Below are 24,122 nucleotides of genomic sequence, written 5' to 3'. Positions count from 1 at the left end.
ACATTGTCTGAGATGGGGAAGATGGAACGCTTAACATTGTCTTAGATGGGGAAGATATAATGCTCAACATTGTCTGAGATGGGGAAGATGGAACATTCAACATTGTCTGAGATGGGGAAGATGAACACTCAACATTGTTTGAGATGGGGAAGATTGAACGCTCTTACAACGTCTAAGATGGGGAAGATGGAACACTCACCATCATCTGAGATGGGGAAGATGGAACACTCAGCATCATCTGGGATGGGGAAGATGGAACACTCAACATCGTCTGAGATGGGGGAAGATGGAACACTCAACTTCGTCTGAGATGGGGAAGATGGAACTCTCAACATCGTCTGAGATAGGGAAGATAGAACGCTCAACATCGTTTGAGATAGGGAAGATGGAATGCTCAACATTGTCTGAGATGGGGAAGATGGGACACTCAACATCGTCTTAGATGGGGAAGATATAATGCTCAACATTGTCTGAGATGGGGAAGATTGAACGCTCTTACATCATCTGAGTGGGGGAAGTTGGAACGCTTAACACCATCTGAGATGGGGAAGATGGAATGCTCAACATTGTCCGAGATGGGGAAGATGGAACACTCATAATCCTCTGAGATGGGAAAGATGGAACATTCAACATTGTCTGAGATGGGAAAGATGGAACATTCAACATTGTCTGAGATGGGAAAGATAGAACACTCAGCATCATCTGGGATGGGGAAGATGGAACACTACACATCGTCTGAAATGGGGAAGATGGAACACTCAATGTCCTCTTATATAGGGAAGATGGAACACTCATAATCATCTGAGATGGGGGAGATGGAACACTCAACATAGTTTGAGATAGGGAAGATGGAACTCTGAACATCGTCTGTTGTTGGGGCTTAAAAAAGTAAATGTCTTTATTTATTGATTATATTTTTTGTGAATGAGTAGGAGTAATATGTAACCCTTACTCATTCACATGGGGGGTCGGGGGGGGGGGGTTGATACCTTGGAACCCCATTATTGTTAAAGAGGGGGCATCATGATTCCAATAAATCAAATAAATATTTCAGAATACTATCTGTAAAGAAACATATCAATCAACTGATAACGTATAATTCATGATACCTGGTAAATACAATACGCCAATATTGCAGGGGGAAGCCAATTATTTGCTTACCAGCGAGAACCAGAGAGGCCAAGGCAGAAACGCCTACTTACGTCGCCCACAAACAGGAGCAAAGTGCTGGAAAACTGTTTTTCCTTGCTTGAGTGGTTTTTCACGATGACTAGTTTTATACTGTCCGTACATTTTTTTTCCAGTTCTTCGCGGTGGTGCTCCTGTTTGTGCACCTGCTATTTGCCCCTCGGGTAAGCCATAGGGGAAGTATGTTGGTGTTTCTGCCTCGGCATCTCTTAGATTCTGGTTCTCGTTAATATAAGTAAATAATCAGACTGCGCTTGCTTAACCCTAAATGATAAGTTGTACTGTGAATACTGTGGTGTGTACTATAGATACCACTCTTAAACCAATAAAAACTCCAACATAATACTATTAAAGTGAAAAATAAAGTGCATCAAATGTCTCTCAGTGTAATATGAAGTGCTTCATGCTTTGTTCCCAAGATATTCTCTGTGTGTCCACCACGTGAGGTAATATAGTCACTCCACGCTCACCAGATGTTGATGACTCCCTCACTATATAGTGAGGAAAGTCAACTGCGCTTGTAGGTCTTTTTTTGGGGGACCAATTCCACCATGATGTTCCCTGAAGACTTCCAACCCATTCAGACTTCCTCCTAGAGCAGTCCCAGAGGTCCAGAACGTTTCTATGTAGGCAGAAAATGAATGGAGAGGAGACCTCTCATAGGTAAAATCCTTGTGTGTTTATTCTTATAAACGTTTTCCAAAATAAAACAGTATAAAATGTATACAAACAGCACCATAACATTAAAAAATGTCCCTCTATGTGCTTGGAGAGATGGATGCTTCCTGTTTACCTGGCATGCGTTCCACTCTCTGGCCCGGAAGAGACGCACAGGAGCTAGTTTGACGCGTTTCATCATCGGTGTGCGCCAATCTCAAAAGCCTGTCCTGGGAACAAAGTATAAAGTACTTCATTTTGCACTCATTTTTATTTCTGGTTCTCGTTGGTAAGCAAATATGTGGCTTCCCCTGTAATATTGGCATTACACTATTTACCGGGTATCATGAATTATATGGTATTAATTGATTGATATGCTTTGTTACAGGTAGTACTCTGAAATATTCCTCCTGATGAAGCGGAATAGTCTGCGAAAAACATGTAGAGGATAAATTGTACACCACGAGGATTAACGTCCATCACACCCTTCATTTTTTATACTCTGAAAAGTTTTACATTATCAGCGTTTATGTTTTTTATATAATGGTTTGTGTGATAACGTCACAGTAGACTTTGCCCTACGGGTTTCGTTACCCCCCTGTCTATTGTGGTTGCTTTCCTTCAATCGAGGCTTTGCTTGAGATTGAGGCTTGGTTTGTCACCCATGCACAATCCAGAAAGAGGCTTGGGTTTCACACAGCTATGGAGTGCAATGGAATCCAAAGCGAGGTTTGGCTTCCCACTTCCTATATAAGGTGAGGTAGCCCTGCATGGTGTCCGTACCCTGGAAGAAGGTAAGTTGTACTCCTCAAGGATTAATGTGCCTCACCCCCTTAGTTTTTTCTACTCTGAAGGTTGTTACATTATCAGCGTTTATGTTTTTTATATTATGGTTTGCGCAATGACGTCACAGAACACTTTGCCCTATGTGTTTCGTTACCCCCCTGTCTATTGTGGTTGCTATCCTTCAATCGAGGCTTTTCTTGAGATTGAGGCTTGGTTTGTCACCCAGGCACAATCCAGAAAGAGGCTTGGGTTCCACACAGCTATGGAGTGCAATGGAATCCAAAGCGAGGTTTGGCTTCCCACTTCCTGTATAAGGTGAGGTAGCTCAGCATGGTGTCCGTATCCTTCAACAAAAACCAATATGGCTCAGTTGTAGAGGTAAAAAAGGAAAAAAAAAAATATTAACACCAATCTGAAGGCAAACTTTTATTATCTTACGAAGAATATCATGATTTTAGGTAAAAAATATATATTTAATCTTCATTTGTCTGAAAACGAGACACACAAATGTTTGTTCCACACAGGTCGGTGTTGTAGCTTAATCGTTCCAAGTGAAATGTACAACCCTTCAGATTCTGCTCCTCCTGGGCACCTGGTTCTAATTAGGGCAACCAAATTCCCGTTGAGTGAAGCCATCCTTATTTCATAGTCACTTTTCCACTTGGTGTTTCAAAAAACCCAGCCAGCAGGTGGCCCTCTCCAAGAAAATGCAAGCTTATAGCACTTAACTACTCCATCAAGCCCTTGAGTCTCCCCTGCTCATCCATTACCAGCTCCTCATTCACCATGACTTCTTCCTTTAAAGCCCCTGTTAGCAATGAAATGCCCCCTTGAGGCCAACTCAATATTGAACTCTACAGACTAAGACTGGGACGCCATTAAAGTTCATGTGTGTGTAAAGGTAGGCGTCCCAATACTTTTGGTAATATGGTGTATGGGAGGTGCTCAGGACTCCATATTGTTTCAGGGGTAGTTTGGGTTCTCTGATATTTGGTTCGGATTAGAGTTGCATTGATACCGGTATTGGTGCCAATACTATGCATTTGCACGAGTATTGATCCTCATCCAAATGCTCCGATACCTGAAACTGATACTTTCAGGGCTCGGTTCTTTCAGCTGTCAGTGGGGGGGGGGGGGGGCAAATTAAAAAAAAAAAAAGCCGTCAATTACCGATTGTTAAGGAGCAGGGCTGCCTTGTCCCTAACAAATAATGACTCATTCAGCTGTCAACGGGGCTACCCTGTTGACAGCTGAAGAGTAAAGGTAGTCCTGGCAATTGGAGCCAGAAAAAAAAAAAAAAGCAGCCCAATGTTTATCAACAACATTGCTCAGCCGCTGAAACAGAAAGATAAAAAAGAAACATTGTTTCTTTTTGTAGACACTTTATTGAAAAAGTGGATGACGTGTTTTTTTTTTTTTTTTTTTTTTTTTTTTTTTAGGTGCTCATAGACAAACAATTAAACATTACATCTAAAACAAATTTTTATTCCAGGTATTCAAAATTACATATTATTTTTTATATATTATTAAACTACTATTGTTTCTTTTTGTAGCTTTCTGTTTATTCATCTACAGATCAAAGGGATGAACTTCCATCTGCAGATGAAGTCACTTTAAAGCAACCTGTAAATTAAAAAAAAAAAAAAAAAAAAAAAAAAAACTCTGGGCGGGAATACGGCTTTTCCACCGTTGGGCATTGATGATGAACCAACAAACAGGACTTCTCTAGAAAACTTTTCCCGAACTTGGATCAGGAATAGGTTTTTTTTTTCCAGTGTGGTATCTCTGATATCTATATATAGAAAACATTTCTCGTACTCAGGGCCGGAATACGGCTTTTCCACCGTTGGGCATTGATGATGAACCAACAAACAGGACTTCTCTAGAAAACTTTTCCCGAACTTGGATCAGGAATAGGTTTTTTTTTTCCAGTGTGGTATCTCTGATATCTATATATAGAAAACATTTCTCGTACTCAGGGCCGGAATACTGCTTTTCCACCGTTGGGCATTGATGATGTACCAACAAACGGGGCTTCTCTAGAAACTTTTCCCACACTTGGGTCAGGTATGTATTTTTTTTCCGTGTGGTATCTCTGATGTTTAGGAAGATCTGATATATATAGAAAACATTTCCCGCACTTCCTTAAAAAACTTTTTCCCGCACTTGGTTCGGGAATACGGGTTTTCTCCCGTGTGGCATGGATGATGTACCAACAAAAAGGACTTCCCTAGAAAACACTTCCCGCACTCAGGTCAGGAATCTGCTTCCCCCCCTCGTGAGATCTTTGATGTCTGACCATATCTGATTTCCGTGCATAACATTTCCCGCACTCAGAACAGGAATACGGCTTCTCACCTGTGTGAGATCTCTCATGTGTGATGAGCTCCGATTTCCTCGGATAACATTTCCCGCACTCAAGGCAGGAAAATGGCTTCTCCCCTGTGTGACTTTGCTGATGTATCAAAAGAGAGGACTTCTCTCCAAAACATTTCCCGCACTCAGAACAGGAATACGGCTTCTGGCCAGTGTGGGATCTTTGATGTCTGACAAGTGTTGATTTAAAGGGAAAACATTTCCCGCACTCAAGACAAGAGTACGGCTTCTCCCCTGTGTGACATCTCTGATGTGTGATAAGTTCCGATTTCCACAGATAACATTTCCCGCACTCAGGACAGGAGTGAGGCTTTTCCCCTGTGTGAGATCTTTGGTGTCTGACAAGTTCTGGTTTTCGTAGAAAACATTTTCGGCACTCAGAGCAGGAATATGACTTCTCCCCCGTGTGAGATATTTGATGATGGACAAGTGCTGATTTCCGTGGATAACACTTCCCACACTCAGGGCAGGAATATGGCTTGCTGCCCGAGTGGCATTTTAGATGCTCAGAAAGATGAGAGTTCTGTGAAAAACATTTTCCGCACTCAGGACAGGCATATGGCTTCTCACCTGTGTGGGATCTAAGATGTCTGGCAAGTACAGATTGCCGTGGATAGCATTTTTCGCACTCAGGACAGGAATATGGCTTCTTGCCTGTATGGGATCTTTGATGTATGACAAGCGTTGATTTCAACGAATAACACTTCCCGCACTCCGGACAAGAGTATGGCTTTTCCCCCGTGTGAGATCTTTGATGGTTGACAAGTTCTGATCTCCGTGGATAAGCTTTCCCGCATTCAGAGCAGGAATACGGCTTCTCTCCCGTGTGAGATCTCTGATGTTTGACAAGTTCTGATTTTTGTGGATAACCTTTCCCGCACTCTGGGCAGGAATACGGTTTGTTGCTTGAGTGGCATCTCTGATGTACAGAAAGACTAGTGTTCCGTGAAAAACATTTTCCACACTCGGTACAGGAAAATGGCTTCTCACCTGTGTGAGATCTCTGATGCCTGACAAGAACTGATTTCAATACAAAACATTTCGCGCACTCAGGACAGGAATACGGCCTTTCTCCCATGTGCGATCTCTGATGTCTGACAAGTATTGCTTTCTGCACGTAACATTTCCCGCACTCAGGACAGGAATACGGCTTCTCGCCAGTGTGAGATCGTTTATGCTCATTAAGTTTGTATTTAGAACGTAGACACTTCCCGCACTCAGTACAGGAAAACCTTTTAGGTGTTGGAAGGACGGCACCATCCCTCACAGTCTGAAGTTCCTCAGGATAAGAGGGATACGATGGTCCGGCACTGTCCCTCACAGTCTGAGTTTCCTCAGGATAAGAGGAATACGATGGTCCGGCACCGTCCCTCACAGTCTGAGGTTCCTCAGGATAAGAGGAATACGATGGTCTGGCACTGTCCCTCACAGTCTGAGGTTCCTCAGGATAAGAGGAATACGATGGTCCGGCACTGTCCCTCACAGTCTGAGTTTCCTCAGGATAAGAGGAATACGATGGTCCGGCACCGTCCCTCACAGTCTGAGGTTCCTCAGGATAAGAGGAATACGATGGTCCGGCACTGTCCCTCACAGTCTGAGGCTCCTCAGGATAAGAGGAATACGATGGTCCATCTACACTGTGTGGTGCCGGATGGACATTTGAGGCAGCCGGGTTTTCTCCTGGACTATACTGTGTGATGTCCTCATCTTCTACTTTACAGTCTGGAGACAAAGTGAGACAATCCTCTGAGGTTTTCCTCATCTCCCGTCCATCTACTAAAATAGAAATACAAAGATTATTACTAGACATCAGCAGATTGGTTCCCCTAAACCAGGACTCCGCCCACATCAGGCAGCTTTGTCTCTGAGGATCTTACGATTCCCCCCTCAAGGTAACTAGTAAATGGGTCCTCTGATCTCCTACCAGTTCATTACTTTATTCATGGACCTTAGTCAGAGAGTGAGGAAACAACGAGAACTGTCTTTTATAGGAGTGACAGTGATGAGGGGATTATAGGACGAGTGTCCCCTCCCCCTATATCACTCATTGCCATCTTCCCAACACAAGAAGTCCTGCACTTCCTTATTTAGTCCATGATTTAGTCATGAATAACAGCGGGGCTGAGCCCCACCAGAGGTCAGAGAGTGAGGATGGGGGGAGAACAACCAAGATGAAGACTGGACTGATCCTGAAGACCACCATCATTGGGTTACTGACTCCTCCCTCATTATCACTTTCTGTTTAAGATTCCAAAGTTGGAGGATGTTATCACATTATTATCACCATGTAAAAGTCTGTCCTCCAATCAGATCATCAGATATAAAATGTCCAGCTGGTAGGAAATGGGTGTAACAAAAGAGAATCCATATTATGTGTATATATAGCAGTGGGTAGAGGGGAGAGAGCAGAAGTCAGGAGTATGTAATGTACAACATAGAGTATATAGTGCATGGGTCAGGAGTATGTAATGTACAACATAGAGTATATAGTGCAGGGGTCAGGAGTATGAAATGTATAACATAGAGTATATAGTGCAGGGGTCAGGAGTATGTAATGTACAACATACCATAGAGTATATAGTGAAGGGGTCAGGAGTATGTAATGTACAACATAGAGTATATAGTGCAGGGGTCAGGCGTATGTAATGTACAACATAGAGTATATAGTGCAGGGGTCAGGAGTACGTAACATAGCGCCTCAATGATTTCAGACCACCAGGAGGAAGAACATTCCCCACCCGTCATTAGTGGTTGGTGGCATTAGGAAAGGATTTTACTTTAGGAAGATAAGACAACCTAAAATATGCAAAATCTGTTTTATATTATTTGTGCTACTATGATAAATAGTGTGCAGACTGACATCTTCCCACCGCCTGAGTCCAGTCTAGGACTGCGCAATGTGGAGAAGGGGAATTATCTGAGAGGAAGAAGATCTAAAATGCAGGACAAGGACCACCGTTTTGGAAAATGAGCATTACCAGGTTACTAAGACTGATATCACCCAGTCCCCACCCTTCTTTGGACCAATCAGTGAGCAGTATGGGTGGAGGAATGTATTTAGTGTTAATGACCCACCTGTGCTGATCTCTGTAGGAGTGTCCTCCTCTATAAATGTCCCCGTTATTCCATCCTCCTCCATAGACTGCTGATCATCCCTCACATACGTCTCTTCTTCTTCTGCTTTAACCTCAACTTTTATATCTATCAGATCTTCACCCTAAACCAAGAAAATAAGAGAGAATATCATCTGCAAAATATAAGCTTCAATGATGTGAAACCAAATAGAATAAAATAATCATCTTGTAGTGTGCACACATTGTCTACTTGAGTTCCTTTTGTGTTCTAGATGCTCCGTCACACCAACCTGATGATGCTGTCCATAGCTGTGACCTTCCTGTGTGGAATCCCGGGAATACAGAGGACGGGGACATCTCTCTGGTGGGTTTCTGTAGCTGGATGACTCCACCATGGTGTCCGGGTACAGATCTTTGTGTATTTCCTCCATCACCCCATCCTCATCATCCTCCTCTTTTATCTCTTCTTTAACCTCAACTTTAGAATCTCTCAGGTTTACACTCTGAATATATAATAAAAATGACATCAATGGTAACAATGCAGATAATGTACAGATCCTAATGATACTATCAGTGATTGTTCCTCATCTACCTGATGATGGTGGGGGATGGTGTGACCTTCCTGTGTGGAATCCCGGGAATACAGAGGACGGGGACATCTCTCTGGTGGGTTCCCATTACTGGATCCATCTGTAGGAAACACACACACTGACTGAATACATTGTTTCTATGTGTTTATCAGATGATGGGGGATCTAGGTGGATCCTCCGTACTGCTCTCTCCTTTACAATAAAGTCTCCTCTTACCCGGTGATGTGAGGGTCGGCTGATTCTCCATCATGACGTCCTTGTAGAGATCCTTGTGTCCTTCTAAATACTCCCACTCCTCCATGGAGAAATAGACAGTGACATCCTGACACCTTATAGGAACCTGACACACACAATGATACAGTCACCATCCAGACACATCCCTTGTCTTGGACCTTCACAGATGTTATTTCTTCCTCATTATTCCTACATAAAGGTAATAAAAGATATTTCTAGTTATAAATCCACCTCAAAATAACCCTCCATCCCCTATTATTGTATAATCTGTTAGTATAGACCAGGGATTCTCAACCTGGGTTGCTCCTGAGGTTGCTACGGGGTTCCTTGAGCAATGGGCAATTTCTGCCTCTCAGATAAGTTCCCAATGACACCATTGTTCCTTTTAGCTATCTGTGGGGGGTAATTCTTCCCAATGATGACAAGAGTAAGGAGCATTCCTCCCACTGACTGTCACACTAATGTGTCATGAGTTGAGAGTTTTAATTTTTAGCCAGGGTTCTCCAAGACCAGAAATTTATTTCAAGGGTTCCCCTGTGTTGAAAAGGTTGAGAAAGGCTGGTATAGACTGATTAGGTGAGAAGGTGATTGGTGGGAAAGGTGACAAATCTCCAAATTAAGAGAATATTCCGGCCCCGTAAGTGGAGGAATGTTCTGACCCTGAAGGGGTTAATCTAGGTTTCCACACTATATATGTGTGTATCATCATCTGCTGGAGATAAAAGACATCACAGTGACTATGGAGGAAGAGGACGGACATGACGGGGGGGGGGGTTACTGGGTGTAAATACAAAATAAGATCTTATTACCTCCTCTGCTGCCACTTCCAGCAATGTCTCCTCTCTACTTCCTCCGGACTCACCTTTCACCCGGAACTTCCTATTTATACCTGACATCACTTCCTGTCTTCCATAGGGACTTCCTGTCTGGGTAGTAGTGAGATCCCCATCTTGTGGAGCTCAGAGGAACTGCAGCCCCGAGAAACGTCTCGTAGTCTGTGAACGCAGATAAGACGCAGCCAGTCGCAGCCAACCCTCTCACCTTGGCCTGGTATTCAGCAGCAGAAAACCGTCTGAGATAGAGGAGGAACATTCGGAGAGGAGAAAAAAATATAGGCAGCATCTATAATCTGGGCTCCTTCCCCTATATCGTCAGGGGTTCACCGGAAAAGGAAACCCCTTCCATCATCCAGACCCTACGGACTACCTTCTGCCCTGTGATACCCTTAACATTTAATTACAGGAGAAGACTTGATGGACCGCTTGGTCTTTTTCTTCTATTTTTCCATTGTTAGTATCACTATAGAGGTAAACCCAGAGCTAAGACAGGAAAATAAATATGCATAGGGCCAATATGACTGGGTGAGAAGCAGGGACTGACTGGCAACTTTCGGCCCAGGGGCCAAGTATAAACCAGAGACCCATGGTACGCGATTCGGCCCCCTCTCACTCCCCCTCTTTCCGATCTCTTCGTGACCCCCATTCCAGACTGAAGCTCCGCTCCAGGTACTCACTACTCACCGGCCAAATCCAGGTTCCCAACCTGGCCAGCAGGTTCGTGGGAGCTGGGACAACTCGGTTTTGGCTAGCTAAGGGCTAGTGGAGGAGAGTCTCCAGTGTGGCATGGAACCGGCCTCTGCTCAGACACAGTTTACAATACATCATCCATGCTGGGGGAGGAGGCCCGTGCTGTGTCCTTGTCTTCATCCCGCATTTGGTAGGTCAGTTGTGGGAACTTTTTACTTCTCTTCTCCAGGTATCCTATAGGCATGTCTGTGGCAGGAGTGGTGCAGCCTTTTTAGGGGGCATCAGAGCAGCCCAGGGGGCAATTGGCCCCCTTGCCCAGTCCTCCCCTGGTGAGAAGCGAAGCCAATCAAGGGAATGTTAAATTAAATTGGGTAGCCATGAGGTTAAAGAAAGGATATGTACCTGATTGGTTAGATATGGGCTGGTTAGGAGGAGCTCCATAAGGGGCTCAAGTGAGGAAAGTTCAGTTGGAGATTTGCAGACAACGAGGGAGCTTCTCTTCCATGCTTTCTACTGTAATTGTTTGATCTGGAATCCAGTCGTAGTCATTGATCTTCGGGGTTGGGATCTTTGAAGGCAATTTATTTGATGGAATTGTAGAACAGTTGTGGACTCATCTGCAGTGTGGTGTCCTCTCTTTTGTGTGGTCAACTTGTAGTGACCAGGTAGGTATGTGTATGCAGGGCTAATGTGTGGCTATGGTGCACAGGGATCACGCAACAGGTTTTCTCTTAAGCTTTCCTTTACTTACAAAACATTCTTCCAAAAGCAACTTTAGCAACAAGGCCCTTCTCCACACCAAACATACAGAGCTTACATTCAGTAGGGTGCCCAAGGCTTGCTACCTTATGCAGATTTGGTCATGGCCGATCACTGTAACCCGATGAGAGGGATACTAGACTGCCCAACTGGTGCATATGTTCACACAGACCGGTACTACATACACAAGTTCCTTCTTCCCTACACTGGGTACAACCAGAGGTGTCAGAATGTCCCTAGACTGTCCCCTCTATACAGAAACCTGTGCCTAGGCTCAGCTGCACAAGGGGGTGTATGAATCTACCTGCTTTCCCCATGTAGGACTCACCACATGGCCACAGCAGGTGCCAAACCAAAAGGGAAGTATTTTTCTTGAACATGATTCCAACTAAGGACAGGTGGTGACATCTAGTGGTGGAAAGTGAGAACTGCAGCAGAAATTTCAACAATTTGCGACTAACACCCTGTTACATATGGATCGTTATGTCTCTGCTGTCAGCTGATATCATCCTTGAGGCAATGTATTGGTGGTGGGAGCCTAACATAAACCAATGGTGCCACAGATACAGGAATTGTGTATTGTTCCTATGAAGCCTTCACTGACCTTCATCAAGTGATGAGTCGGATGTACCTGGTTCAGTATGATGTGGCTTCAGCAAGCATGAGTAAAGTTTTGGTGATGAAACCAAACCCCATTGAAGTTATGGAAGCCAGGGTTGGGGAGAAGAAACTCTTGTCCTCATCAACATGCCATGGGGACAATGTGTTTTGTCAGGGGGCAACCCTCTAATGTTATAGGCATGTGGCTTGGTAAGGTGCAGGAGCATAGAGGGGAGCCGCACAACCCCCCCCCCCTTTTCTGGCCTTGCTCAGTAGAGTAGAGGACAGCAGATCCCTATATAATATTAGACTAGAGTGATTTCTCCACAAGGGACAAGAGGTCCATCACCCTAGGACCCTAGCAAAAAACTGAGGGCTCGCAGAGTGGGGTAGGGTTATTGGGGCAGTTCCCCAGAGGAGATGTGTCCTCAAAAGCTTGTCAGTACCCAGTCACTTGAAGGTACACACCTATAACACAGGGTCTATAAATATATGGATAAGAGCTCCATCACCCTAGGACCTTAGCAAAAATCTGAGGGCTCATGGAGAGTGGGGTGGGATTATATAGGTGATTCCCCAGAGAAGGTATGTCCTCAAAAGCTTGCCAGTGCCCTGTCATTTGAAAATACAAGCCTTTAACCCAGGGTCTATGAATATGTGTACAAGAGGTCCATCACCCTAGGGCCCTAGCAGAAAACTGAGGGCTCACGGAACAGGGTAGAGTTATAAAGGCAGTTCCCCAGAGATGTGTCCTCAAAAGATTGCCCGTGGCCTGTTACTTGCAGGTACAAGCCTATAACCCAGGGTCTATGAATATGTGGACAGGAAGTCCATCACCCTAGGACCCTAGCAAAAAATTGAGGGCTCACAGAGCGGGTTAAGATTATACGGGCAGTTCCCCAGAAGAGGTGTGTCCTCAAAAGCTTGCCAGTGCACAGTCACTTGAAGATACAAGCCATAACCCAGGGTCTATGAATACGTGGACAAGAGGTTTATCACCCTAGGACCCTAGCAAAAAACTGAGGGTTCACAGAATGGGGTAGAGTTATAAGGGCAGTTCCCCAGAGGAAATGTGTCCTCAAAAGCGTGCCAGTGCACAGTCACTTGAAGGTAAAAGCCTACAACCCAGGGTCTATGAATGAGTTGCCTGTGTCCTGTAGTGTATAATTAGGTTGACTTTAGGTAGAATCATATAATTTAATCTTTAAGTGTCTAATAAAAAAGTGATACGAAAGCCGGACACCCCACAGGGGTCAACGTTGTAGCTTGTTCCAGGTGAAATGTTCATCCGCCTCTTTAGGAATCGATCTCAGAACCGCTGCCACACTCTTGGATTGCCGCCACATCCGTAAAACGTGGGATTTTCATGATGCTCTTGTAGGGGTTTTTTGAGTGGTGAACGCCGTTCCATGGATTTCAGCTTGGATTCCGGATGGAACTGGTAACGTGGGTAGGTGGGTAGGAGACGGCAAGACCCTAACCAGGCTGCGGCGGTTTGTGGGGTCTGAAGTGGTTACGGTGTCTGGTGGATTGCTTGGAGCCCTCGGGAAGCACTAGGAGCATCCGTCAACGGAGGTACCCGGTCGGGGTGCCAGTTGATCCGTTACACCACACAACCCTTGAGACATATTAGTGGGTGAACTGCAGGAAATGTTTTATAAATGAATTGTTTTCCATACGAGAAGAAAGGTACAATCCAGGTGAGGTAATGGAGAGCAAATTGATGGGGAAATGTATGGAAAACACATTTCTTTTATGAAACATTTCCCGCACTTCACCCCCTAATATGTCTCAAGGGTTGTGTGGTGTAACGGATCAACCGGCACCCCGACCGGGTACCTCCGTTGACGGATGCTCCTAGTGCTTCCTGAGGGCTCCAAGCACTCCACCAGACACTGTAACCACTTCAGACCCCACGAACCGCCGCAGCTTGGTTGGGGTCTCCCCGTCTCCTACCCACCCTGGACCTACGACAAGGCTCCAGGTTCCCATGGGTGAACCTCCCTTTCCCCAGAGAGGGCAGCAGGAACAAGCTCTACACAAGCTCTTACAAGAGCCTAGTGATTATCCAAAGGAGTATGGAGGACATAGCAATCCCTTGTAGCATATTGTAGAGACAGGACTCTAGATTGAGGGTGAACTATAACTCTTTATTGAACAAGAAACATCCTTTTATACAGTTTTCCCCCACAAGGTTACCGCCCAGGTGGACCTTGTGGAGAACTGGACATGAGATTCACAATCCAATGAAAACAGAGTTTTATACTCTTTATTCTTCTATACAGTGTACACAACCCCTTCCCTCTGGCTGATTACAGAAGAATATGCAGATGAAAGTGTATACAGGAACTGAACGAATTATCCAGCCATCTGGCCAGAACAATGTGAGATCATTAACATATAACAATGAAAAAGACACAATCCACATTCCCTCCCAATACACAAACAATAGGGAAGTCTGCCAATGACAGTCTGTGTGTCTCTCTCACAGACAAGCATGGAATACACTGTGTAAGGTGGTATTAAATCTTCATATTTCTAAATGAAGATATTGCTGACAAATATTAAAGCAATCCAAAAGATTGATACTCAGTCTTTCACTCATAGTGACGGTTAGTACCGTCACATGTGGGTTCTCTGATGTTTGGCGAGGGTGGAATGTTGTGAAAAGCATCTCCCACACTTGGTACAGGAATATGGCTTCTCCCCCGTGTGACATCTCTGATGTTTAGCAAGATCTGATTTACGTACGAAACATTTCCCGCAGTCATTGCATGAATACGGCTTCTCCACTGTGTGACATAGTTGATGAATGGAAAGATAGGACTTTTCTACAAAACATTTGCCGCACTTTAGGCAGGAATACGGCTTCTCTCCCGTGTGGGATCTTTGATGTCTAACAAGCGTTGATTTCAGCGAAAAACATTTCCCGCACTCAGCACATGAGAACGGCTTCTCCCCCGTGTGAGTTATTTTATGCGTGACAAGTTCTGATTTCCGCAGAAAACATTTCCCGCACTCGGGGCAGGAATGTGGCTTGTTGCCTGAGTGGCATCTCAGATGTACAGAAAGATGGGAGTTCTGTCTAAAACTTTTCCCACACTCAGGGCAGGAATATGGCTTCTCCCCCGTGTGAGATCTCTGATGTCTGACAAGCGTTGATTTCAGCGGGAAACGCTGCCCACACTCAGAACAGAAAAAGGGTTTCTCCCCTGTGTGAGTCCTCTGATGCGAAAGGAGATCTGGATTTCTCAGGAAATGTTTCCCACACTCAGCACAGAAATATGGCTTCTCCCCCGTGTGGCATCTCTGATGTTTAGCAAGATCGAATTTACGTACGAAACATTTCCCGCAGTCATTGCATGAATACGGCTTCTCCACTGTGTGACATTGTTGATGAACGGAAAGATAGGACTTTTCTACAAAACATTTGCCGCACTCGAGGCAGGAATATGGCCTCTCTCCCGTGTGGGACCTTTGATGTCTAACAAGCGTTGACTTCAGCGGATAACATTTCCCGCACTCAGCACAGGAGAAGGGCTTTTCCCCCGTGTGAGTTCTTATATGGCTGACAAGTTCTGATTTCTGTGGATAACATTTCCCGCACTCGGTACAGGTATACGGCTTCTCCCCTGTGTGGGATCTTAGATGTCTGACAAGTTCTGATTTCCGTGGGTAGCATTTCCCGCACTCGGAACAGGAATATGTTTTCTCCCCGCTGTGAGATATTTGGTGTCTACCTAAGTCTGACTTTTTGACAAAACGTTTTCCGCACTCATTACAGGAAAACATCCTTTGAAGAACGACACTGTCCCTCACAGTCTGGGGTTCCATAGGATAAGATGAATACGATGGTCCGGCACTGTCCCTCACAATCTGAGGTTCCTCAGGATAAGAGGAATACGATGGTCCAGCACTGTCCCTCACAGTCTGAGGTTCCTCAGGATAAGAGGAATACGATGGTCTGGCACTGTCCCTCACAGTCTGAGGTTCCTCAGGATAAGAGGAATACGATGGTCCGGCACCGTCCCTAACAGTCTGAGGTTCCTCAGGATAGGAGGAATACGATGGTCCATCTACACTGTGTGGTGCCGGATGGACATTGGAGGTAGCCGGGTTTTCTCCTGGACTATACTGTGTGATGTCTTCATCTTCTACTTTACAGTCTGGAGACAAAGTGAGACAATCCTCTGAGGTTTTCCTCATCTCCCGTCCATCTACTAAAATAGAAATACAAAGATTATTACTAGACATCAGCAGATTGGTTTACTTATAGCAAGTGGTTTTCCTCTTAGAGTGGCTCGAGAGATGATCTACAGCGGGGGTTGGCGACTGGTCTATCTCAGGCAGACAACTGGTAGATCGCCAACACATTCTCGATTTGCTAGTCCTCCCCCTCAGCCTCCACTGCTCTCATCTTCACTGCAAAGCAGAGAGTGGGAGGCAACACAGAACTGGATAGAGGGCGGGAGCTGCCTATGTTAACCAGCAGGTGATTGGATGCTAGGACGCCAGGCGGTTAGCACCAGCAGCTCCTGCTCCTGCCCTCCGTCCAGTACTATGCTGCCTCCTGCTCTCCACTCTGCTGTACAGATTTTGTAAGGAGAGTGCAACCTACACACTGCTGCATGTTTGGGTCAGAGGGATGGTGCAAAGAACACTGCCTGGGGGGGGGGGGGGGTTGGGGGACAGGACATTAGTGTGTGTGTGTGTGTATATATAATGTATAGAGGTCAGGAGTATGTAACATATAACATAATGTATAGTGGTCAGGAGTATGTAACATACAACATAATGTATAGAGGTCAGGAGTATGTTACATACAAAGTAATGTATAGAGGTCAGAAGTATGACCCCATATAACCCCATGGTTCAGGAAAGTGACCATTACCAGACTATTAAACACTGATAGGGCTCTGTCTCCACCCTATTCTAAACCAATCCATGAACAGAGGAATGGGTTTAGTGTTGTTGACCCACCTGTGCTGATCTCTGTAGGAGTGTCCTCCTCTATAAATGTCCCCGTTATTCCATCCTCCTCCATAGACTGCTGATCATCCCTCACATACGTCTCTTCTTCTTCTGCTTTAACCTCAACTTTTATATCTATCAGATCTTCACCCTAAACCAAGAGAAGGATCATCAATGACATCTGTAAGAAAATGAATTAAATGCATCATCTTGCAGGATCCATAACTCATTTCCACATCTTCCAGGATCCATAACTCATCTCCACAAGTCACTTTCATGTTCTCGATACTCCACTCTACTTACCTGATGATGATGGGGGATGGTGTGACCTTCCTGTGTGGAATCCAGAGGACGGGGACATCTCTCTGGTGGGTTTCTGTAGCTGGATGACTCCTCCATGGTGTCCTGGTACAGATCTTTGCGTGACTCCTCCATCACCCCATCCTCATCCTCCTCCTCTTTTATCTCTTCTTTAACCTCAACTTTAGAGTCTCTCAGGTCTCCACTCTGAATATATAATAAAAATGACACCAATGGTAACAATGCAGATAATGTACAGATCCTAATGATACTATCAGTGATTGTTCCTCATCTACCTGATGATGGTGAGGGATGGTGTGACCTTCCTGTGTGGAATCCCGGGAATACAGAGGACGGGGACATCTCTCTGGTGGGTTTCTGGTATTAGGTGGCTCCATCATATCCTTGTGTCCTTCTGATAACTCCTCCATCACTCCATACTCCTCATCCTCCTCTTTATACTCCTCTTTAACATCAATATTATCATCTCCGACGTTTTCACTCTGCATACAGAAAAAAAACATTCATTGTAACAGACATTCTTGTGTATAAATCATAGCTACCAATAATTGTCAATCATCTACCTGATGATGGTGGGGGATGGTGTGACCTTCCTGTGTGGAATCCCGGGAATACAGAGGACGGGGACATCTCTCTGGTGGGTTCCCATTACTGGATCCATCTGTAGGAAACACACACACTGACTGAATACATTGTTTCTATGTGTTTATCAGATGATGGGGGATCTAGGTGGATCCTCCGTACTGCTCTCTCCTTTACAATAAACTCTCCTCTTACCCGGTGATGTGAGGGGCGGCTGATTCTCCATCATGACGTCCTTGTAGAAATCCTCTTCTTCTTCTGATGTAACTTCAAATTCTATATCGATTGGATCTCCACTCTAAACCAAGAAAATGAGAAAGAATATCATCTGTAAAATATAATCTTTATTATTGTGTCATCACATAAGAAATCCACACATCGTCTCCATGAGTCTGTGTTCTATATTCTCCGTCCAACCAACCTTATAACATTGAGGGATGGTGTGACCTTCCTGTGTGGAATCCCGGTAATACAGAGGACGGGGACATCTCTCTGGTGGGTTCCCATTACTGGATCCATCTGTAGGAAACACACACACTGACTGAATACATTGTTTCTATGTGTTTATCAGATGATGGGGGATCTAGGTGGATCCTCCGTACTGCTCTCTCCTTTACAATAAAGTCTCCTCTTACCCGGTGATGTGAGGGGCGGCTGATTCTCCATCATGACGTCCTTGTAGAGATCCTTGTGTCCTTCTAAATACTCCCACTCCTCCATGGAGAAATAGACAGTGACATCCTGACACCTTATAGGAACCTGACACACACAATGATACAGTCACCATCCAGACACATCCCTTGTCTGTTACTGGATAATGTCCCAGGATTTCACGAATAATATTCCCAGAATTCTCCTCTTCTCACCAGTCACATGTGCTTTTAAATAATGAAGATAAAAGTAATTATATGCAATTTTTCTAGAATCTTCCCCTAATGATGAGTAAGTATGCTTGGATTTGAAAGGAAGTCTTGCTTTGTGAACTCTTTGTAGGGATCCTCGTTACTTAATTCTGGTTATTTGTAAGGCTAATAAGACAAGTTATTGCCTAACAAGAGGCATGGGAAGCTGGACACTGCCATGGGGGACAGGACTCCTGAAGGCTCCACTTTTCGTCCCATAACTTGCTACATGTTGTCCCGGATCATCCTTCCTTTTTTTCAAGTTCTAAAGTTGGGCAGTATGGAGTTACCATGATCTGGATCAATGAGAACCTTCACACGCATTGGGAATATCTATTTTTCCCTTACAATTCCTTCATAAAGACATCCCTATTATAATTTCCCCCTTAAATAAATCACCCATTCCCCACTACAATAAATATCATATCATTTGTTACTATAGACCCGGGGTCTCCAAACTTTCTAAGAAAAGTGTTTACTGTCCTTCGGGCTTTAGGGGTAGCAGGCTATGGCCAGTGGGAGTGAAAAATACCTTGACATCAGTGCTCTATCATTGGTCTTAATGAGAGGAATATAGTACCCCATTGTTGATATCAATTAGAAGAATAGTGCTCCCTTGATGGTATCAGTGGATGAAATGGTGCTCCATCATTGGTGTCAGTTGGTGGAATAGTGCAACAAGGGCAAGATAAAAGCAGGCAAAGGGCCACATCTGGCACCTGGGTCGCCGTTTGGAGACCACTGCTATAAACTAATGAGGTGAGAAGGTGATTGGTGGGAAAGGTGAAACATCTCCAAAATTAAGAGAAAGTTCCGACCAGTAAGTGGGGAAATGTTTTGACCCTGAAGGGGTTAATCTAGGTTTCCACACTATATGTGTGTATCATCATCTGCTGGAGATAAAAGACATCACAGTGACTATGGAGGAAGAGGACGGACATGACAGGGGGGGGGGGGGGTTACTGGCTGTAAATTGAAAATAATAAGATCTTATTACCTCCTCTGCTGCCACTTCGAGCAACGTCTCCTCGCTACTTCCGCCCAACTCACTTTTCACCCGGAATTTCCTATTTATACCTGACATCACTTCCTGTCTTCCATAGAGACTTCCTGCCTGGGTAGAGGTGAGATCACCACCTTGTGGAGCTCAGAGGAACTGCAGTTCTGAGAGACGTCTCGTAGTGGAAAAAGGCCTTGTGCTGTGTGTGTATGTACTGTATATCCTTAGCGCCGGTTCACACTACCGCGACGCTACTTCCCGGGGCGACCTCCGAGATCGCGGTGCGAGCAGCGCGCCACGACCTTGGAGCGGCCGCCACGGACTTCATAACATTGAAGTCTATGACGGTCGCCTCCTGGTCGCCCCAAAGAAGCTCCGGACCCTTTTTCTAGGTCGGAGCGACTTGTGTCGCTCCTATTAGAACGGGTCCGCAGCTTCCCTATGGGAGGCGACCTCACAGGTCGCCCTAGTGTGAACCGAGGCTTAAAGATGGGGTCATCTCCACTCCCACCAAGGGGGAGAGAAATGTTAAAGCGGAGTACGGGGCTCAAAAACAACTTTGGCCCATCCGCTTGCTGTAAATCCCCTAAAAAACAATTGGATACTCCCGATTTTTTTTTCTTTACTCACCTTGTTTTTGAACAAAGTATATTTACCTTCCTTCTACTTCCTCCCTCTGCGGCCACGGCCCGCGCCGTCACTTCCTGCTTGTGATGACTCCAGGGAGCTGAACTTCATCGCTCCCAGGAGTCAATGCGCCTGCACCGGCCCCGCTCGTCAGTTCCGGTGCAGGCGCGTCATTCCCTGCTAAACAGCTTCTGGGCATACACAGCGGGAGGCGAGACAGGGAGGAATCCAGCGACGTAGGTCTACGTCGCTGGACCCATGACTGGCACCTTGCTGCAGTAGCAGCAACGTGAGCAGTCCTAAAGTGGTTAACTGACAATTGCGCGGTCCTGTGACGCTGTACCCAAATAAAATTGATGTCCTTTTTCCCCCAAAAATAGAGATTTCTATTGGTGGTATTTGATCACCCACCTGTGCAATTTTTATTTTTTGCGCTATAAACAAAAAAAGAGCGGCAATTCTGAAAAAAAAATATATATATACTTTTCACATTCTGCTATATAACATTCTCCAAAAAAATTGTTTTTTGCTACATATTTTTGGTAAAAAAAAAAATCGCAATAATCGTATTTTGATTGGTTTGCGCAAAAGTTATTGCGTCTACAAACCAGGGAAAAGATTGTCATTTTTAAAACATTGACAAAAAGATAACCAACATTGACTTTGGTGGGGTTCGGATTCGGAGGGAATGTTCACCAAAGCCACCTTGACTGAACCCAGGTAACGTTCAACTCATCTCCTGATTGAGTTACCCTTTAGGCTGCTTATCAGCTGCTGGTTCACAATAAGGTGCCCATTTCAACCAGTTACCATCACCAACCAGAATAATAAATAATAAAATTAATAATAAAAATAATCTACTAAATTAGAGATGTGACCTGACCTGACCGTTGTGCTCTCTAGCTATAACTCAAATCTGAAATCAACATAAATACCAGCTATATGTGAACTCAACATTTCTCTTCCCCTTGGTGGGAGTGGAGATGACCCCATCTATAAGGATATACAATACATCAGGGGTCTCCAAACTACGGCCCTCCAGTTGTTCAGGAACTACAATTCCCATCATGCCTAGTCATGTCTGTGAATGTTAGAGTTTTACAATGCCTCATGGGACGTGTAGTTCCGCAACAGCTGGAGGGCCAAAGTTTGGAGATCCCTGCAGTACATACACACACAGCACAAGGCCGTGTTCACACTACGAGAGGTTTTTCGGAACTGCGGTTCCTCTGAGCGCCACAATGTGGTGATCTCACTTCTACCCAGACAGGAAGTCTCTATGGAATACAGGAAGTGATGTCAGTTACAGACAGGAAGTGATGTCAGATATAAATAGGAAATTCCGGGTGAAAGGTGAGCTGGGCGGACTTAGCGAGGAGACGTTGCTGGAAGTGGCAGCAGAGGAGGTAATAATATCTTATTTTTTTATTTACACCCAGTAACCCCCCCATCATGTCTGTTCTCTTCCTCCATAGTCACTGTCACCTCTTTTATCTCCAGCAGATGATGATACACACATATATAGTGTGGAAACCCAGAACAACACCTTCAGGGTCAGAATATTTCCCCACTTACGGGGCCAGGACTTTCTCTTAATTTTAGAGATGTGTCACCTTTCCCACCAATCACCTTCTCACCTCCTCAGTCTATAGCAGTGGTCTCCAAACGGTGACCCAGGTGCCAGATGTTTTGGGAATATTTAGAAGGACACAAGGATCTCTACAAGGACGTCATGATGGAGAATCAGCCGCCCCTCACATCACCAGGTAAGAGGAGACTTTATTGTAAAGGAGAGAGCAGTACGGAGGATCCACCTAGATCCCCCATCATCTGATAAACACATAGAAACAATGTATTCAGTCAGTGTGTGTGTTTCCTACAGATGGATCCAGTAATGGGAACCCACCAGAGAGATGTCCCCGTCCTCTGTATTCCCGGGACTCCGGGAGTGGAAACCTTGAAGATTATAATATTGTTGTTAAGGAAGAGTTTAAAGAGGAGGATGAGGAGTATGGAGTAATGGAGGAGTTTTCAGAAGGTCACAAGGATAAGATGGAGCCACCTAATACCAGGAACCCACCTGAGAGATGTCCCCGTCCTCTGTATTCCCGGAATTCCACACAGGAAGGTCACACCATCCCCCACCATCATCAGGTAGATGAGGAACAATCACTGATAGTATCATTAGGATCTGTACATTATCTGCATTGTAACCATTGATGTCATTTTTATTATATATTCAGAGTGGAAACCTGAGAGATTCTAAAGTTGATGTTAAAGAAGAGATAAAAGAGGAGGATGGGGTGATGGAGGAAATACACAAAGATCTGTACCAGGACACTATGGTGGAGTCATCCAGCTACAGGAACCCACCAGAGAGATGTCCCCGTCCTCTGTATTCCAGGGATTACACACAGGAAGGTCACACCATTCCTCACCATTATCAGGTAAGTAGAGTGGAGTATCTAGAACATGAAAGTGACTTGTGGAGATGAGGAATGGATCCTGGAAGATGTGGAGATGAGTTATGGATCCTGGAAGACGATACATTTAATTCATTCTCTTACAGATGTCTTTGTTGATCCTTCTCTTGGTTTAGGGTGAAGATCTGATAGATATAAAAGTTGAGGTTAAAGCAGAAGAAGAAGAGACGTATGTGAGGGATGATCAGCAGTCTATGGAGGAGGATGGAATAACGGGGACATTTATAGAGGAGGACACTCCTACAGAGATCAGCACAGGTGGGTCATTAACACTAAATCCACTCCTCTGTTCATGGATTGGTTTAGAATAGGGTGGAGACAGAGCCCTATCAGTGTTTAATAGTATGGTAATGGTCACTTTCCTGAACTGTGGGGCTCTGCTGAAAGGAAAATATTAAGCGTCCCTCTTTTTTAACATTAGCATAGATACGATAAATCCTAATCTGCCTTTATTAGGATGTTTCATCTCCTAAAGTAAATTTACAGCCTGCTTTCTCACTGCTGCTAACCAGTAATGGTTTGGGGGGTATAATTTTCCTCCCATTTGACAAACATCATTGAGGGGATACGCTACAGACTCCTCCTGACCCCTGCGATCCATACATTAATTGCTTGTTACATATTCCAGACACCTGCATTCTTTACATTATGTTGTATGTTACATACTCCTGACCTCTATACATTATGTTGTATGTTACATACTCCTGACCTCTATACATTATATTGTATGTTACATACTCCTGACCTCTATACATTACGTTGTATGTTACATACCACTGACCTTCATACATTATATTGTATGTTACATATTCCTGACCTCTATACATTACGTTGTATGTAACATACTGCTGACCTCTATACCAGTGTTTCTCAACTCCGGTCCTCAGGGCACACTAACAGGCCAGATTTTAAGTATTACCTTGGGGAGATGCAGATTAGAATACTGCTATCACTGAGCAGCAAATTATATCACCTGTGATGTATTTCAGTTTTCTTGAAAACTTGGCCTGTTAGTGGGCCCTGAGGACCGGAGTTTAGAAACACTGCTCTATAAATTACGTTGTATGTTACATACTCCTGACCTCTATACATTACATTGTATGTTACATACTCCTGACCTCTATACATTACATTGTATGTTACATACTCCTGACCTTTATACATTATATTGTATGTTACATACTCCTGACCTCTATACATTACGTTGTATGTAACATACTGCTGACCTCTAAACATTATGTTGGATGTTACATACTACTGACCTCTATACATTACATTGTATGTTACATACTCCTGAGCTCTATACATTATGTTTATATGTTACGTACTCCTGACCTCTATACATTACGTTGTATGTAACATACTGCTGACCTCTATACATTATATTGTATGTTACATACTTCTGACCTCTATACATTATGTTGCATGTTACATACTACTGACATC

General features: G+C 44.5%; 3 protein-coding genes across 3 annotated transcripts in view; all 3 read right to left on the bottom strand.

Annotated features, from left to right (window-relative positions):
- Window positions 1-15,652, bottom strand: part of LOC309564121 (uncharacterized protein) — a gene marked incomplete at its 3' end in the record, with an annotated part of 61,955 nt that extends 46,303 nt beyond the window's left edge. Inside the window, exons 1-5 of the mRNA XM_082268750.1 lie at window positions 14,417-15,652; window positions 9,037-9,094; window positions 4,882-6,307; window positions 500-636; window positions 200-338 (exon numbers count right to left, since the gene is read on the bottom strand). Coding sequence (XP_082124876.1) covers window positions 200-338; window positions 500-636; window positions 4,882-6,307; window positions 9,037-9,094; window positions 14,417-15,624 — 2,968 coding nt within the window. The 5' untranslated portion in view covers window positions 15,625-15,652. The remainder of the gene's footprint in view (window positions 1-199; window positions 339-499; window positions 637-4,881; window positions 6,308-9,036; window positions 9,095-14,416) is intronic.
- Window positions 1-24,122, bottom strand: part of LOC309562616 (uncharacterized protein) — a 679,009-nt gene that overhangs the window by 355,105 nt on the left and 299,782 nt on the right.
- LOC309562621 (uncharacterized protein) overlaps window positions 1-24,122 on the bottom strand; it is a 478,591-nt gene that overhangs the window by 163,881 nt on the left and 290,588 nt on the right. The window lies entirely within an intron of this gene.

This window comes from Pelophylax lessonae (assembly GCF_965119305.1).
Source record: "Pelophylax lessonae genome assembly, chromosome: 9".
Taxonomy (NCBI): Eukaryota; Metazoa; Chordata; class Amphibia; order Anura; family Ranidae; genus Pelophylax; species Pelophylax lessonae.
The sequence above is the reverse complement of the archived record's forward strand: the minus strand, read 5'-3'. Positions and strand labels throughout refer to the sequence as shown.